The 19,181-nt window shown below is 35.9% G+C and overlaps 1 protein-coding gene across 1 annotated transcript in view; it reads right to left on the bottom strand.

Moving 5' to 3' along the window:
- The window catches only part of ARHGAP12 (Rho GTPase activating protein 12), a 131,686-nt gene that overhangs the window by 42,754 nt on the left and 69,751 nt on the right, over positions 1–19,181 (bottom strand). The window contains 5 exon segments of the mRNA XM_043967221.1: positions 3,834–3,908; positions 8,296–8,418; positions 12,223–12,303; positions 13,685–13,825; positions 18,785–19,048. Coding sequence (XP_043823156.1) covers positions 3,834–3,908; positions 8,296–8,418; positions 12,223–12,303; positions 13,685–13,825; positions 18,785–19,048 — 684 coding nt within the window.

Here is a 19,181-nt window from a genome sequence, read left to right on the forward strand (position 1 = left end):
AAGCGAGTTTTATACATAAAAAAAACAGGAAATAATTCAGAGGGAAAGCCTTTCTGTAGATGATGAGATTTTAGTTGGGATCTAGTTAGTTAAAGGAAGCCAGCAAGTTAAAATGAGAAGGGAGAACATTCTGTCTGGGGACTGCGGTTGAGAGTTCAAGTGTTTTGTCTGTGGGATAGCCAGGAGGCCAGGGTCACTGGATCAAAGGTAGGCAGGGGCTAGGTTAGGAAGGCCTTGGAACACCAAGCAGAGGACTCTGAATCTAATCTGGAGGCAATAGGAAGCCACTTGGAGTTTGAGTAGGAGGGCTCACAGTCAAACATGTGCTTCAGGAAAATCACTTGGTGGCTCAATGGAGGATGGAATAGAGTGGGGAAGGACTTGAGGCTGATGGACTCACCAGCAGCTACTGCAAGAGTCCAGGTGTCAGGTGATTAGGACCTCATCAGCTCCCATAAATTCATAGCATCCATCGGTGTCACTTTCTTCTGCAAACTCTCTCATATTCCCAAATTCCTTATTCCTTTCATGGGCAACACTATCCTAGCAGGTGCTAGGTTCATCCCCTCAGCTCCTCGCCTATCCTCACCCCCCCAGGTCCAGTCTGCCGCCAGTCTTGACATTTCCACCCCTACAACAGCTTTGTCTCCACTCATGTAAGAGCCACCCCAGTGTTGGCCGTCGTGGCCTCATACATGGACCTCCAGGTCCAGAAGTGTTCTGCTTGGCCCTCTACAAGCCAGCTACATCCTGCTGTTCCCGTCTTCTCACATTCTAGTTTTTTCTAGGCACTCTATCATCTACCACCATAGCCTTCTTCCTACTCCTTGCACGTGACCCTCCGTGTCTTTTTGCTGGTTCTTCTCTGTACCTGGAGTTATTTCCTTCCTTGCTTCTGCCTCCTGGCTTCCTTCAAGACTTGACAAAAGGACCCACGGGACACATACGAAATAAATAGCAGGCGGTATTCAGGAGCAGGCTTATAGTAGCTGGAAGAGGAGAAAAGAGGGAAAAGTCCAGAAAGTCTTCATGCAGAAGGGGGTGCTTGAGTTGAGTCTTGACGGTATTAAGGGGATTCTGAGAGACAGAAGAGGGAGTAGATACCAGGCATGGTGTGTAGGAGTGCCATGCAAAGGCAGGGAGCAGCATTCCATGTGTAGGGAAGAGTAAAAAGATGCATTTGACCAGACTGAAGGAGGAGTGAAATATAATGAGGTTGGAAAAGACAGGCTGAAGCAGTTGTGAAGGCTTTGGGAACCCCTTGAGTATACTGAGGAAGGTGAAATAGTTAGATCTGGGCTTAAGAAAAACCATTTTGGCAACGATGTGAAGGATGGACTGAAGTGTGAGAGAAAACCGAGGCAGGGATACCAATTAGAAGGTTATTTCAATGAGAGGTGAACTTTTCCTCCAGTACTCCCAGTACATAGCTAAGTGCTTTGCACATATGAAGTGCTTAGTAAACGCCTTTTCATTCACTCCAATTAGTTAACATGTCCTAGTGTTTAAGGAGGTTTTTTAATTCACAGTGGTAAAAAAGTGCTTACTAAAATAAATAAACTTCATTAAGTATCTGAAAGGTTGTCAGGTGAAACAGAAATCTGACTTGTTCTGCTTAGCTGGGAAGAAAACCAAGATCAAAAAGTACAAGTTTCAAAAAAGCAGGTTCAGACTTGTAAGGAAAAACTCCCCAATGCTTAAAACTATCCAAACATGAAACGCAGTGATAATTACAAGAGGCAATAGGTTCTTCTGCACTGGAGGCTTAAAGAAAGCTGGATGTCCACTTTCTTAGCTATGTCACAGAAGGCGATTTCTGTTCAGATGAGGATTGAGCTAGATGTACTCTGAGGTCAAGGATCACAGAGCTGGAAAGGAGTTTAAGGATTACCTATCTAATTCAATGCTTCTGTTCTATAGCCACAGACTGGGACACCCCGAGGGTTAAGGGATGTGCTTCATTAGGGTCACATTGCTAATCAGTCCCTCTTCATACACAGGGATTCGCAGAACAACACGTACGGTGAAAATCCCTTCTTAAAAGGTCACCAAAGAACTAAAATGCCCAAGCCTTCTGTCATTTGAGTCCTTCATTTGACCTCTCTGGAGAGCTGGACACACTATTTAATTGAACCTTTATTATCTCCTTTCCAATCCTTTCAGGCAATGATTTCTGCCCTTGGACCTGTGCTCTGTAACTTGACAGTCTCATTTCTTCAGCTCTCAGCTCTATGCAGATGCCTCTCACGCGCTTAGGTTCACACCAATAGATCTTACAAGGCATTTCTACCAGAGTCTCCCACCAGCCACATCAGACTCAACATAGCCCAGACCAAGCTGACAGCTCTTTCCAGACCTACTCTTCCTTCGGACTTCAATGTCTGTGGCACCACCACAACCATGCATCTAGTTTCCACTGTCAGAAAATGTGCTAATTTTGAGGCTCTCCTCATCCTTCTTTTTATGTTTAATTGGTTACCAAATCATATCTGTCCTACTCCTGCAACATCTCTTAAACCTTCTTTCATTAACACCTACGTGAAGTACTGAAAGAAGAGCCTCATAATGAATCTTCTTTATACTTGCACCCTCTCCTCCAAACATATTCCATACTCTTCCCAGGCTCACCTTCCCTATGTATCCAGCTACTGGGTCATGTCACAGCTCAAAACCCTTCAGTGGCTCCTTACTGCCTCTGCCTGATGGCTGTACATTTCTAGCCTTATCTCATGTTGCTCCTCTCCATGCACTGTGCTCCAGTCAAAAAACATTCGCTGCCATTTTCTACTTCTATTTGTTTCCTACACTGTTCTAGCCCTGACATTTAATGGCCACGTGATGTTGGACAAATAACATTGAATCTGTGGCCCTGAGTTTTTTCAGGAGGATGGATGAATGTTTTTTACGATGATTTCCAGGCCTATCAGTCTATGATTTTCTTGCTTAATTACTATCCTTCCTTTAAAGTCCAACTCCTGAAATGCCACCTCCTCCATGAAGCCCTCCTGATTCCCTCAGTTGATAATGATCAAAGCACTCTATTTTCACCAAGCACATTCACCTGTGTATTCTTCTCCACTTTAATTATTTTATTATAATAAACAATTTCTGAAAACTGTCTTTTCAACCCTTACAAGTTTAGTTGCACTATAACCATATATTATCATAGCTTCCTACCCCAAATATCTAAATATTCTGGCTGGACTAGTATTTGGTAAAAGCTATATTCACTTTAATCTTGAAAGATGGGGCTTTTATACAAGGTGTCTCCAAAGTCTCAGTGTAGGTGTACGCTCTGGTAGTTTAAAACTGAACTGAAAGTGAAAGCCCTTTAAGGCTGAGCTTGGGACGCCATGGAGACTGTACTATCTATCACTGTCACATTACTTGTTGGTCAGGACTAACGGAGGCATTTCTGTGTACCAGACACAAAAGAAATGTTCTCACCTCTAAATTGCAAGGTTCCTAGTCCTACACTTAATCCTACCCTAAGTTTCCCTCTTAGGGAAAAAGAGTCACTTTATTCTTAAAGTACTTTCTACAACTTTTTATATTTAGAATAAAATTGAAAAAGAGTTAATAAGAATGTGGTATAAAAAAGTTAATTAGTAAATTAAATTATGTACCTCCCATATTCTGTATAAACATAAGCATTTTAAAAGGAATTTATTGGTTCTTTAAGATATTTAGAATTAAGAGAAGTGTTATTAAACACATCAGTGGAGTTTATGACATGAGGTCCAAACATACTCTAAGCATTGTCAATAATTTACTATTTTATGATTAAAATCAATGAACTATAATGTACTTCTCAAGGCTATTTGTATACTAACTGTGGCTTGGTGCTTTGGTGAAGAGGGAGAAGACTCATTTTCTGGAAAGCAGGGCTTTGTGGAAGGTGGAGATTCCTATAAAATAAAAATAAGCAACGCAAAAGGTTATTCTGCTGTATATAGTTCTTCCTCTAACTAATCAGACTAAGGGAATAAAAGAAGGAAAATTAAGGATCTCTTTCCTACTTATCTTTAATATCCCTGCCTGTAATTCAAACCTTAAAAATTGGATTATGAAGCAAATGTATTAAACTACAGAATTTACAAAAATGTTTACCGGGACTTCTTTCAGGCAAATCAGTCATGAATATGAGGTGACCAGAAGACTGTAAAAGATATCTAGAAGCTGGAAGGGACCTTAGAGGGCATCGAATTCAGCCCCCTTACCTTACAGGTGAGCAATGTGAAGCCCAGAAAGGTGAAAGGACTTACCCTGTGTCACAAATGAAATAAGTGGTTAGTGTTAGGATTCTAACTCAACTCGCAGAATTCCAAATTTAACTCTCGGATTAATATAGATAGTGCACTGGAATTACAATGCACTATATCTGTCATAAATGTATCTAAAATAGCTAAGAATGTAAGGATTCGTGGGTCAGTTATGTCTAGAAATAAATAATATTCATAATACCAATCTGCCCTAGACCTGGTAGATATGAATACCCAGATCTATCAAACTCAAACACACACACACACACACACACACACACACACACACGAATTAAAATCACAATGCTATTAACATTTAACGTAATTTGCAATTAAATGGCAATTTTCAATGACCACAAGTCTAGAAGGAATAAACTTCTAGTTTAAGTATTAGTTATATAACACAAAAACAAAATGATAAAAACAAAACTGCCTGATAAAGAAAAGGTAAATTATCTAAGAGCTTGGGGAGAAACATGGCAATTGTTTTGGAAGTCATTTTGCCTGACCAATATTAAAAAAAGTGTCCAATGCCTTAAACTATAGATCCTCCAGAAGAATATTTCACACAAAACAAGATGAAAAGGGATCAAGCACTTTTGAATTCTAGATTCTATTCTGTTATTGACACTCTTCTCTGCTTTCTTCCCCACTACCTTAATACTAAGGTTAATAGTGCGTTGGAATAAGTTTTGATATTTTTTTTTACAATGATAAGGATTAATACTTTCACAGGTTTCACTAGGATTGTTTTAATATTCATCTACACATCTATATCTTTTAAGTATTCCTATATTTTTCTATGTTGATAAACCAAATGACTATCAAATCTTCCAGCACCATGTAACAGAAAAAGAGCCTGACTGGAGTAAAGAAAATCCAGTTTGATTCCTGTTTAAGGAACCAGCTGTGTCATTTAAGGCAAGTCATTAACCTCCCTGAAACTCAGTCTCCTTGTCTGTAAAATGGAGGGACTGGCATAGTTGGGGAGAAGAGACCTGATAATCTGTTATGTTATATAGACAAGTGAATATATTCATTTGTATGAGAAGAGCCCAGAGCTCTGAGTCTATAAAATTACACAGGCAGATAACTATGGCCTAGCAAAGTTTTGGAAGAAGAGATCTCCAAAGTAATTTAAAGCTAACCTTCATTTTTACTGGGGAAGAAGGAGGAGGGGAAAGAAGAAAAGTTTGAATGAAATGGAATTCACTGGTAATCAACAAGGCATTGTACTAGATGTATACAAAGTACAAAGAATGAAAACAACCCTTGCTCTTAATGTGCTTACATTGTAATGGGAAAAACAACAGTACATATAAAAATTATACATCATAAAAGCATATATCATAAACACGAACATATAACGTCGCTAAATAAAAGGTAGTTTTGGAAGGAAGGCACTAACAGTTGGATTACTGAAGGGTTTATGCAGAATATGGGGTGGCTAAGTAGCATTTTATAGGAAGAGGAATCCTATGAAGGGAAGGCGTTTCTAATGCAAGGGAAGATGGTGTCCTGGGTGAGGGCTGGATCACACAGTTCAAGAAGGGGAGAACTGTCCATTGAGACTGGAAAGTTAAGTTGGGCCCAGCTATAAAGGGCTGTAAAATCTAAATAGAGAAGTTTATGGTTTTTTATCCAGGAATTAACACCATTTGATAGTTTTAGATCTTTCTCCTTCAGTTTTCTTGCTGGCTAATACTGAAAGAATGGAAAGGGAAGCCAAAGAAAGAGATTTTAAAGGTACTGAAGACCCACAAACCAAAAACCAGCACCCAAATGTTTCAAACAGAATTCTATTTCTGAAAAAGTAATTGTCAAAATAAAAATATTAGTGTACAGATAATAATTTAAAATATTAGAAAGAGGAAAGATGAAAATAAGACCTCTTATAGATGGGGTAATTTGGAGTAAAAAAATACTAACGACATCTGGCAACCAGATTAGGAAATAAACTAACATTTGCTTTTCTTACAATTCTTACAAGTATCTAGTATTATAGCATTTTGATTCAATTTTAGTAAAAATTCATTAGTCATATTATTTAAAGCAATTTCTCTGTGTTCATCTACAGCCCCTTTTGCTAAGTAATATATGCAATAAGCAAATGATAACTAAGCAAAAGATCAGGCAATCCAGCATAAAGTACTCTTTTACAAAGAGAGAACAACACTACCATTAATAAAGAAGCTCTCAATAACTGTGAAAGACAATTTCTTGTCGTGTTTTCTGTATTCCTACATTTATTTAAGATGGCCCCCCACACACACACACTTTTGTATTCAAAACAGGTGAAGATAAAATCGAAAGACAAATTATTTGCCAGTATTCTTAATAGCAGGCTGACATAAACAGAAATGAACGAAGACCAAAAAAAAGATCAAAAGAATTTAAGAAACACCCATTTTTTCTGTTTCAGGCCTCTTTGAGGTCTTGTATAAATATGTATATTTTTTTCTAATTAAGAGAAAACTTGAGTATAGAGATACTTAACCATAGATTCTACATTATTAGGTTAAAAAGATAATTTTGTCTTTCTACTACATAGTGCTCAGGTGCCATAAGCCTTTTACATAGAGTGTTAAAAAGTTCTAACTGGTTCCTAAAAATTAAGTAGAATTATCTGATAAAAAATACATTGATTTTGGAGATACCCCAAAGGCTGAAATTGTCAATGACTTCGCAAATCCAAATTATACTAATCTGATGTTAAAACAAAGCCACAATATCAAAAATCCCAGAATTTCATGATTTTGAGATGTACTCTCAATTCAATAACACCCTAATCAAGTAAAGACATCAAAGAAATTTCTATGCTGCCTCATTATTTTGCATTATTGAGCTATCTTATAAATAAATTATGTAATCATGGTACTATATCCCCCAAAAATGTTAATCAGTTATTCATCAAGTATCGATTAAACACTTAGCATATGCTCATAACCATGGTAAGCACTGAAAATAAAAGTGAAACAGTCCTAGCCCTCAGGGAGCTTACATTCTAATGGGAGAGATATAGACACATATAAGTACATACAGAACATATAAAAAATGAATACAAGAAATATGAATTTTTCAGTCACCTAGAAAACTAGTAAATTGCCAACTCCTTGTTACCAATGCAAACAATGGAGACTAATGGGTGGGAATAAATGTATAACAACCAGCCACCTAAAATGACACAGGGCTTTGAGATATTGCAATAGTCACATGTAAATATGTATACATGTGATAGTTTGAAACTTCATAATAATCCTTCCAAATAATAAAAACTGACTCAGAATGAGGGAGAAACTCTTCCAACTTTTCTATCTTACTCTCTACCTCCATGACTCTTCATGCTCTCTATCCAATGCCAGAGCCTGAAAGCATCATATCTCAGAATGTTGAAAAGAAGTAGCTCCAGGACAGATGCTTTTCCCACCACTTAAGATCTATTTTGTTTTAATTTTTTCCCAGTGTCCAAACTTTTTCTGGGGTGGAAATAATCAAATATGTTGCTTTAAAAGATTCACAACTGATTTGAAGGCTAAAAAGATGAGTGGTTTACTTTAAAAAAAAAAAAACTAGACAAAAACAATCAATGTCAGCAAAGGAAATCATCAGCTATTTGGTTTAACCACATCAATGATAATACCTCAAAAAGAGAATCATAGATAATCAATGACACTGAAGGAAATTTAATAAATCTACTCTAAAGCAAACTGTTGATACTTTAAAATATATTAAAGTAGCAATTACTAATTAACATGAGAATCTATTCATGAACAATTAAGTAGTTATATTTCTTATCATACAGATGAAAATTAAAGTTAGTCCATTAGGAGAAGAGGGAATACCAAAAGTCTTAGTGGATTTTTAATCTTTGATAGCTTAAAAACTCCATTAAGACTTTTGGAACACTGTATATTACAAAGTAAATAACTGACTTTCATGAAAGAGAAACTACACAAGACAGCAACAATCCATTTGATAATACCATGCACGAAGAACTTGCCAAGATTCTCACCAGTTCCTTAAATATTCCTACCTTGTCATTGGTGTCTAATACAATAGTGCTGTGCCTCCACTTTGTTAATACTATTGGTTCCTGTAGCCTCCTGTCCAGGCTCCTACTTTTAATTATTTCTCTTTGCTGCTGTGAAGCATTATACTAAAGAAAACAAAATATCCATTATAAATAATAGAAACACAAATAGTACTTTGACATAATGAAAACCAGGTGAGGATATATGTGTGGTATTCCAAGATGGTAATTTTATTAGACAATTACAAATTAGGGTAAATTACTTGTCCAAGTCTCAGTTTCTTCATCTGTAAAAGGATGAGGCTAGATTAGATGATCTCTAAGGCCATTCCAGATCTAAAATCCTAGGACAGGCTCTTATTTTTTAGCTTAGTTTTGAAAAACATATACACAAAGACATAATCAATAGCCTTGTGCTCCTTTTTCTTTTTCTCTTCAAGCCCAAACACATGATGGCTTGTTTCTTTGAAGTAGCAAACAGGAGTTGGTCTAATGGATAATGGTAGTGCTTGACACTGCCGTGAAAGCACGAAAGACCAATGCCTGAATTCCAGCTCCAACTGCCCATTCACCAAACTGGGCTCACAGCCAACCCAGGGGATTCAAACACCAAAAAGAGTAGCCAGATGAGCTGGGCTTCTCTTTCCTAAAGCTGGTCAGCAGCAAAAACTAAAAAAAAGATTCCCAATGCCTTCCTTTGGGAAAGAACACTACTAATCTTCACATTTTCACATACGCACAGTATGGAATATAACATGTTTTCCCAAACGGTGGCTTTTTTAAAAAATCCTTTGTTTGGGGAAAAAAAGGGGGGGAGGGGGCCGGAAGTAAGCTGTGGCAACAAATTCCAGGCTTGATGGTTTTACTGAACTTCTAGGATAAAGTTTCCCCCTTACTTCAATAGAACTGTTAGTGCTGTAATATAAATACAGGAAAGGCTCCAGGTATTTAGATAATGAACAGAGATTAGCTACTAAGGTCTATGCAATGGATTTCACTTAAGTACAAATTCTCTATGTCAAAAGGAAACTACATAGCTAAAGAACTAATGTAGCTAACCATAATTTAATTATACTAATATTTTAAACTTCTCATAAAATGATACCAAATAAAAATTATGGGGTTTTTACATTTAACAATAATGCTATCTAGCACTTATAGAGTACTTTTTTTTTAATGTTTTTTGTTTTTGTTTTTGTGAGGCAATTGGGGTTAAGTGACTTGCCCAGGGTCACATAGCTAGTATTAAGTGTCTGAGGTCACATTTGAACTCAGGTCCTCCTGACTCCAGAGCTGGTGCTCTATCCACTGCACCACCTAGCTACCCCTAGAATACTTTTAAGATTTAAAAAGCATTTTACAAATATCTCATCTGATCCTCACAACCACCTTAGGAGATAGGTGCTATTATTATCCTCACTTTACAGATGAGGAAACTAAGGCAAGCAAGTCGAGACTTGCCCAGGGTTACCCAGCTAGTAAGTGTCTGAAGATGGATTTGAACTCAGGGCTTCCTTACTCCAGGTCCAGTATTCTATTCAATATATTACTCTGTTGCCCTACTAAACAGTTTTGTAGTAAAATACATTTGTGTGTGTGTGTGTGTGTGTGTGTGTGTGTGTGTGTGTGTGTGTGTGTGTGTGTGTGTGTGTGTGTGTGAGAGAGAGAGACTGGCACCTCTAAATTCAACCCTACCACAGCAGACTAGACAAACAAAAAGACAAGCAAAAACCTTGAGCACTAGAGGTGTAAGTTTAATTTGGAAAGACAAGGTGTAGAAATATTCCAATTGTAATAAAACCAATTTTGTTTCCAAAATTAAACATCTCCTGATAACTTCTTTTCCCTATAGTATGCTACTATTCATTCTTTTTTAAAAATACAATTTTTGTAGCTTATTTTTATATCACCATAATTTCGGGGGCAGCTAGGTGGCACAGTGGATAAAGCACCGGCCCTGGAGTCAGGAGGACCTGAGTTCAAATACAGCCTCAGATACTTGGCATTAGCTGTGTGACCCTGGGCAAGTCACTTAACCCTCATTGCCCCACACCAAAAAAAAAAAAATCACCATAATTTCCACCAGCATTCCTCCCCCTTCCCAAAAGTCATATAACATAACATGTAGTATTTTTTAAAGATTAAAAAAGAAAGAAAAACTGATGATACATCAAAAAAGTGTGGGAAAATGTGCAATGTGTAACACTTTAAGACCTCCTGCCTCTGCAAACAATGAAGAATGAAGCTCTCTTCTCTAAATTCATCACCCAAGCCCAGGTCCTCATCATATCATCTAAACTACTATACTAGTTTTTATCACTGCTCTCCTTGCTTCCAGTCTCTTCCTTCTTTAATTCATCACCAATTCAACTGTCAAATCAATATTCCTAAAGTACAGATCTGAACATTTAACTCCTTTGCTTAAAAAGCTTCAGTCAGCGGTTTCCAAATGCATCTAAGATAAAATATAAACAAAGCCCTCTGTTTGGTATTTAAAGTACTTCCCAACCTGAGTCCAATTACTTCCGTTCACACATTTTTCTAGCCAAACTGGCCTATTTTCTGTTCTCTAATCATGACATTTCATTTTTCCACTCCATGCCACCCCTCATATCTCCTACAACATTTCTTTATACACAAATATATTTTGTATTTTATCTATGAATGTCTTGTTTCCCCAGCAGAATATAAGCTCTTCGAGGAGAAGGGCTGGTTCACTGTTTTTCTCTAAAAGGTCCTCCTCCCCATCAGCATGTTGTTAACAAACAGTAAGAATTTTATATTTACACCTGTAGTGCTTTACCAATAAAATTACTAAGGGGATACTTCATAGAACTTGATGAAATAATAAAATTCATTTGGAAAAACAAATGATATAAAATATCAAGGGAAATTATGAAAAGATGTAAGGATGGAGGAGCAGCACTTCCAAACATTAAACTATAAAATAGCAGTCATCAAAACCATTTGGTATTGGTTAAAAAACAAGATAAAAATTGATTGATGGAACAAAATGGAAACACTGGAAATCAAGAATACAATGTTTGATAAAATGGAAAACGGGGCTTATTCCCCAAGGAAGCAATAGATCAATAAGGAGAAATTGCTCATATACATCAAAATATTTATAGCAGCATTTCATGTGATAGCAAAGAACTGGAAACAAAGTAGAAGCCCATACACTGGGGAAATGGATAAACAAATTGTGGCACATGAATGTAATGAAATATTATTGTACTGTAAGAAATGATGTGTGAGATGAATACAGAGAAGAAAGGAAAGATCTAAACAAACTGATAGAGAGCAAAGCCAAAAAAACTCAACACATACAACAAAGTAAATGAAAATAATAACCCCCCCCACACACACACACACACAAAAATCAAAAGTGGAGGTAACAAAAAGATTAAAAATTACTGAAATGAAGAGATATGAGGAGACACCCCCAACCTAACCCTTTATGGAAGTAGGAAGTCCACAGCTGTTACACACTGCACATGTTCTCAGACATTTTCATCGTATTGATCAATTATGTTGATTTTTTTCTTTTTCTTTTTATGTCTTCAAAAAAAATTTTTTTTCATAAGATATTTCTCTGGGAGGAGTAGGTGAAGGAATACTCAGGAAAACTATGATGATAGTAAAAAACAGACATCAATAAAACATTTTTTTAAAGAATTTAATAAATGGTGGGTAAACAAATAGAAGTATAGATATGACCTACAAAAGCCAGTTTATATTAGATACAAAAGGCAACCAGATATATGTTTGGTGGCATCTATTTAGAAGAAATTAAATATAATGCATTTTCAGCTAATTTTTATCTTGAAAAAAATCATTCTCAATGATTCTCTTAAAATGACATGTAAAGTGTAAGTTTTATTTTTCAAATAGCTTAAAAAGGAAAATTGGTTATAAACGTTTTTTTACCTTTGGTAATTCCCATTCTGATCGAGATCCATCTGCACTGTAGTAATATTGTCTGCCTTGATCGTCAACATGCTTCAACCACTATAAAAAAAAACAAAAAATACAGGGAAGGAGAAAGAACATTTTTAGATTTGAGAGTTGTAATCCATGATCTTGAATCCTTTTCTTTCCTAATTATTCCCCATTATTTGATGAAAGGAATATAATGCACATGGATAGCAAAAATTTATCTTAGTCCCTGTACTAAAGAAAAGTTATACCAAAGGTTCAGTGTGTTTTTCTCTTCTTTTCCCCAAAATTACCCACCTAGTTTATGAGCCACAATGGCATCTTGGAATAGATTTTCCTAGTGCTAAAAATATTATAATTTCTATTACAACAAAGATAGGAGAAAAATCAATGGATGCAAGTTTTAAGGAGACACATTTCAGCTCATGAGAAAGGAAGCTTTATAACAATGAGCTGCTCACTTGTTAAACAACTGGCGTACTTGTAGCTGGTTCTACGGAATAGAGTAGGACTAAATGACCTTTAAGGCCCGTTTCTACTCTAAAACATGTGGAAATGTGCATATAAGCAAGCACACAGAGAAGTAATTAGGTAATTCCAAGAAAAGTCAAATAAAAAGAGTGTGGATTTTTGTTCTTTTTAATTTTAGGGTGTAACAACTTAGAATAATTACTCTTTTAATACAATTCTACTTGACCTTCATCTAATGGTCTGCCCTATATGGGGAATTACCATAAAATCACAACAACAGCATAGCTGTGTAGCCATTTTAAACAATATAAGGAGGGTAAATGAAAAAGAAAGTGAATATTACCACTAAAACACTTAAGACTGGCTGCTAAATAAAAACTCTGCCAACTATAACTATCAATCATTTAGCCATAAATAATACTAAATGTCTTAGACACTTGAGCAAATTCTCTTTCCAAATCCCAACGAGAATAAGTTTGAAATATGATCTATTTTTTTTTAAGTATGAGTTAGCACATGATATATCCTCATTCTACATCTATTATACTGGTATATGAAAAATAAATGCCCCAAATTATATCACAAATATCTAGATATAACAGAAAATGAACTGAAGGTATCATAGCAACATACAAGACTGTCTTACAAAGCACAACATAAAAAGTATGATCCTAAAAGAAAAAAACGAAGACAAAGAATAGATAGCTTTAATTAAAGTGCTAAAAAAAGAGGCCATTTTAAGAAGTGTAATGCAGCACAGTCTTCTTAAAAAGATGCTGGTAATATGGTAATAACGATAAATGGCCGTAGCTTAAAATCATGAATTTGTAGTTAACTATCCTTAGTTTTAACAGCCATTAACAAAACAAATTTAGAATTACTGTCATTAATATTTTCTGCAAATTTTACAATACTAACTGCTATAGTGTTGTTTTCCAGAGATTCTACCAACTTAGACTTAGGTGATGAAAAAAAGAAGTACCTTTTCATTAGTATAGTCACTGGTATATAAGGTGTGCCCACGTTCATCCAATTCTTCTGACCAGCCCCTTGGAGGAGAACCACACTGACTATCTGACTGGCCGTAATAAGAACTGTGGTAATTATCTTCCAATGAAAGAAGCTAGAAGTAGTCAGAAACATAAGGATTGTTTCTTTCAATATGAATATGTAAGCAGTTTGAAATTTAAGAAATCAATTTAATCGGGCTTGAAAGATCTGAAAATGGGGTAGGGTATGGGGAAAGGGTGATAAGTATTTTTAACAGATAAACTGACAGATCTTCAAAATCACAAATAAAAAAAAAACTTTAAACATAAATATACAATTTTTAGTAAGAAAATGTTAGCTGAAGCATAGTTTTTAAACTGAAGAGTTTAAAAGCTGCTGAATTCAATTTTATGAACAGACTCTTAAGTACATGCAGTTACAAAAGCATTTTAAGTATCCTTTGAGGGGAGCACCAAAACTTTTTAAAAATCAAAAAGCCAAATAATTATACTCATACAACCTTTTGAAAAAACTCCCAGACTAATGTTCCTTTTTTTCCTTTCACTTATTTTTCCTGAATATTACTAACTTACAAGACATGTATAATATTAAAATCTGTTTCTCTTGGGAGAGTTTTAAGATGTTTAGAAATCAGTTAGATCACTATATTATTGGGCTCCCCACCAATACCTAAAATACATTAAGAATTTCAAGTATTCTAATATTTTAAAAGGTACCTGGAGTTTTAACAATAGATTTGGAATGATCACATGACCACTGGAAATACCAGCAAAAAGGTAAAAAGATCCCCAGTACTTTCATGCTAACACTCTCTTTTCTCTTAAAGCATCACATATTTCACAAAGGCAAAGTAAGCATTGTGACTAAAAGAAGACCCATAGATTCAACAGACAGAACAGACAACACACAGTGACACAAGCTCTCAAGAGTGCAGATGTCTATGGCATCTAGCTCCTTCCTCAATATCATTATTGAGGGCAGCACTGTGCTTCTCTGTTCCAAAAATATCCAGTCACCTTAGGCCAGCATGGGATTTAATATTTAAGGGTCAAGTTATCCTGTGTTTTAATTGTGGAGGAAGGGAAGTTTTGTGTGCACAAAAAATTTCTCTCCTACTAATTCTAGCGAGAAATCCAGTGCCTAGCTTACATCAGCTGCTTCTTCTTCTTTTTGGGGGGGGGGGGACCCCCTCGGGGCAATGAGGGTTAAGTGACTTGCCCAGGGTCACACCGCTAGTAAGGGTCAAGTGTCTGAGGCCAGATTTGAACTCAGGTCCTCCTGACTCCAGGGCCAGTGCTCTACCCACTGCGCCACCTAGCTGCCCCCATTAGAATCTTAACAATGCTTCTGGGCCGGTGTAATATGAGTCTACAGAAATTCTAACTGAATTCCCCATAAGAAGAACACACCAAAGAGGAAAGGCAAAAGATGAAAATGTGTAATCTTCAGCTTTTGTGTATATCAAAATTTTTGATAGATGCCTATTTAAAAAACAAAATTATTCTATAACTAGGTAGTTAAGTGGCATGTGGATAGAAATGCTGGATTGGGGCTATGGAAGATTTGAGTTCAAATCCTACTTCTGACACTTACTAGCTGAGCAATCTTGGGCAAGTTACTTAACACCTCTCAGATTTATTTCCTCATCTACAAAACGTAAAAAGTAACAACAGTTACTTCATGGTACTGTTGTGAAGCTCAAATGCGATAACATGTGAAGTGCTGCACAAAACTTAAAATACTATATATGTATTACTTGTTATTCATGCAAATAATATTAGTAAGTTTAATGATGAGATCCAGCAGATATCAGTATTTCTGAAAGTAAGAATTTATTACCTTCGTTTACATATACTAAATTATTTTACTTCACAATTCATTTTACTTTCAGTTTATTCAGTTTGCAGACTGCAAAACTAAATGTTCATTTAGCAAAGGTATTAGATGAACTCATATTTAAAATATTTTTATTGGTAAGTTTCTCTAGCTCAAAGCAGACTCAAATAACCAATATATTTAAAGCTAGTTGGGTAATAATTCATAACTAAAAAACTAAACAGCATCAACAAAAATAATAAGTAGAGCAAAAAGTTAAAAAAGGGGGAAAATGGATCCTATTAAATTTAGGTTAAAACTTTCAGTAGGCAGCAGAAAATCTGAGATTAAAGGTTTATCATGGTGGGGGGGAAATGACACTAAAAAAAAAAAATTCAACAAAACTGACAAATTAGGAATATAAATATAAAAGTATAAAGCCTCTCCACTTGTGAAGGACTCCAGTGCAATCTTAAGTAGCAGTTACCCTAATTGTATTTAAAGCTTAAAAATCTAAATAAGTCCTTCCCTACTTTTTAAGAAGGAAATTTTACTCAAAATATAAAAGGTTCCATAAAAATGTTTTCTAGGAAGAAAGAAGGAATAGGGGAAATGAATCACCTAGCAAGTAAAAATAATAATTAAGCCATGCCTAGAAGTACCCTTTTATAAACATTACATTATCTAGTTAAGGATAAAATTTTCCATTTGTGTATATTAAGATCTGAAGTAGCAGAAAATATTTTATTTAAATCTTCTACATGTGTGCATATACACCACATATACTATACTGTAATAACTTCTACATGAGAGCTGCACCTACCATCTTGGTAACAGAAGAGAAACAATAATTCAGTTATTTCAGTTGTTTTTAAGTGTAAGGGAAAAACATGATAAGGCACACGGCTGGAAATGTTTGGGGCAGCAAACAGATGATAATATTTGCCATTATATATGTTCAGTGATGATTCCCACAGCCAGCACTGTCTCATTCATCAGAACTGCCCTTTTCTACAGCCACATTATGATTGGGAACATGAGAATGGGAGCTTTTACTGTTTGAGAAAACAATGCAAACACACTTTAAATCAAACCTGTCAAACTACTTCCAGAACAAAAGCTACTCACTCTACTTGTTCTGTAGGTTTGTACAAATTTTTTAAAGATCACCTTCATTCAAGTTTCATAAACTTCTAACTATAAAATTGTCAGATAATATATCCTACTCTTATCAAAGAACACCACTCTTTCTACCTTGCAAAACAAACACTGTTGAAAAAAAAATTAACAGGATTAGCAAGATATGGGAGGGGGGCAAGGTGAATGAGGTTAAATGACTTGCCCAGGGTCACACAGTTACAAAGTGTTAAATATCTGAGGCAGCATTTGAACTCAGGTCCTCCTAACTCCAGGGCCAGTGCCCTATCTACTGCACCACCTAGTTGCCCCGATCGGCAAAATTAATAGAAAAAAATTCCAACTTGGTCATATATGCAAATTACCTAAATATGTCCTGGCTTGCCCTCCACATTCTTAACAAATGGATACTGGTACCTACAGTCTCTGTTAACCCAACCAGTCAAATTGATGATGGGCAGAATACTCAAAAGACTTGAGGATATATGTTACTTATGATAATATGACTTATTTCATCACACATATAATAGTTGCCACTTTTTAGCACCATTAGTTATTATATAAGCCAGGCCATTCCTTTTAAGGATGATGCTTTGATATATGAATTCCAAAGTTTTCTTACCTATAAACATTAAAAAAGAAACTAGCTAATATTTATGAAATAGAACTCGAGTCACTACATGTACTTGAAAGGTAAAACTCCTTCCTGAACTGTCACAGCTTATCTAGATTTTTGTATAAGCTGTGGCAGGTCTTCCCAAATTCAAAAGGATTCCATATATGAATACAGCAATACCTGTTGTCAGAGGACCAGCCTAGATAATATCACTACTAAAACACTGGTCCAAAGTGACGAAAATTTTTTTGGCCATGGCAATTCACAGAGCCATTACAATCTGCATCAATCCAAATAGTACAGAAGAAGTAGAAGAAAGTGGAACATATTTAATCCCAGAGATGATCCCAGAGTATTTTCATTCATAATGGAGGAAAATAGTGGAATGAGTAACAGCATTTGAAAGAGTAAAATGGTGACAAATTGTCAAGTTTACTGAAGAAGCACAGAATTTTAGAACTAGTTCCTCTAGCAATCTCTCTGGGACCTTAACGTAATTCAACTCTTCAGTTTACAGCTAACTAGCTTTGAATAGTAATTTGAAAAAAATGTCTCCTGGCCACCAATTTATTTCTTTATCTCATATAATAAGCTATCAAACAATAAACAAAAGAAAAATTTTAAATAATATAAAGCTAAGAAAATATTTTTTTAAGGCAAGCAAACAGGATGGAACAATGGAAGGAAAACTAAATTTGGAATAGGAGGATTTGGGCTCAAATAACTACTCTTCCATTGCAAATTAATACCTGTCTGGCCATCACATAACCTGTCTGGTCAAAATGATGGGCTGCACTAGATTAACCACTGGGATCCTTCCGGCATCAAACCTAAGATCATGTTTACTATGTGCCAGGTGATACAAAGAAAAGCAAAAACAGCCCCTGCTCTCAAGGAACTTATAATCTTTCATTACTTATTGATCTTTGGATCATAAGCAATATAACGTTGCTATTTAGTTGGCTGGGTTAAGTTACATAATTACCTTTCCTCCACTTCTTCCAAAATCCTTAAAAACTGGGCAAGCTGGAGATTGGTACCTCAGAGCCACATGCTTTGTGCCTATCTCCCCATGAGAAGTCCAAGGATTTCTTTCATGGTTTCCCTCCCCACCCCCCTTCCCTCCCCTTGCCCCTAAATAAACTACCATCTTATTCTAAAAAACAAAACAAAACAAAACAAAACAAACATGGGCAAGCTGTTTTCCCCAACTCTTCAAGGCTGGTTGTGCTATGATAGAACTGAGCTCTGCAAATAAGCCACAGTAATGAAGCTAATTTTATGAGACAGTCTACTTAGCACATTAATAAGTCAACTATTAGCTTCTGACCAGATTTCACGAGGAAAATAACCCACACAAATAAAATGATGAGGGGTAATAATATTGAGCACTTTTTTACTACTTGCCTAGCAAACAAATATGATAGCTGCAGAAAGGAAACCATTTGTTCACCTTTCCTTCAAATAATGAAAGAAAAGGCTCTGATGACTGCCCCATCCTACCTCTTGGTCTCCTGAGTTCTGGCAGTCTCCTTTGTTTACGTTGGCATCTCGAGTTGATCGAGGTGGCTTCCAGGTTCTTTCCTGAGTTCCTCGGTTGTAGTAATAACAGCGTCCTGTACTGTCTTTATGAGTTTCCCATTCCCCATTAATCTGAATAGCAGAACTGCCAGGAAGAGGGGGAAGTGCAGACTGAGATATTTTCAATTCTTGTAAATTAGCATAGACAGGAGAATCTGGTCTTCCTTGATTTGGTGGCGTGGTCGGCTATTGGAACAAATTCAGAGTATTTGATTTTAGGTTAAAATTATGTTCATAAACTCAAAGTTAACAAAAGGTAATTTATAAAACAGGCATAGTACTATGTAATTTTATTAACAAACGTGTATATATTTTTGTT

The sequence above is a fragment of the Dromiciops gliroides genome, chromosome 5, assembly GCF_019393635.1.
Source record: "Dromiciops gliroides isolate mDroGli1 chromosome 5, mDroGli1.pri, whole genome shotgun sequence".
NCBI lineage: Eukaryota > Metazoa > Chordata > Mammalia > Microbiotheria > Microbiotheriidae > Dromiciops > Dromiciops gliroides.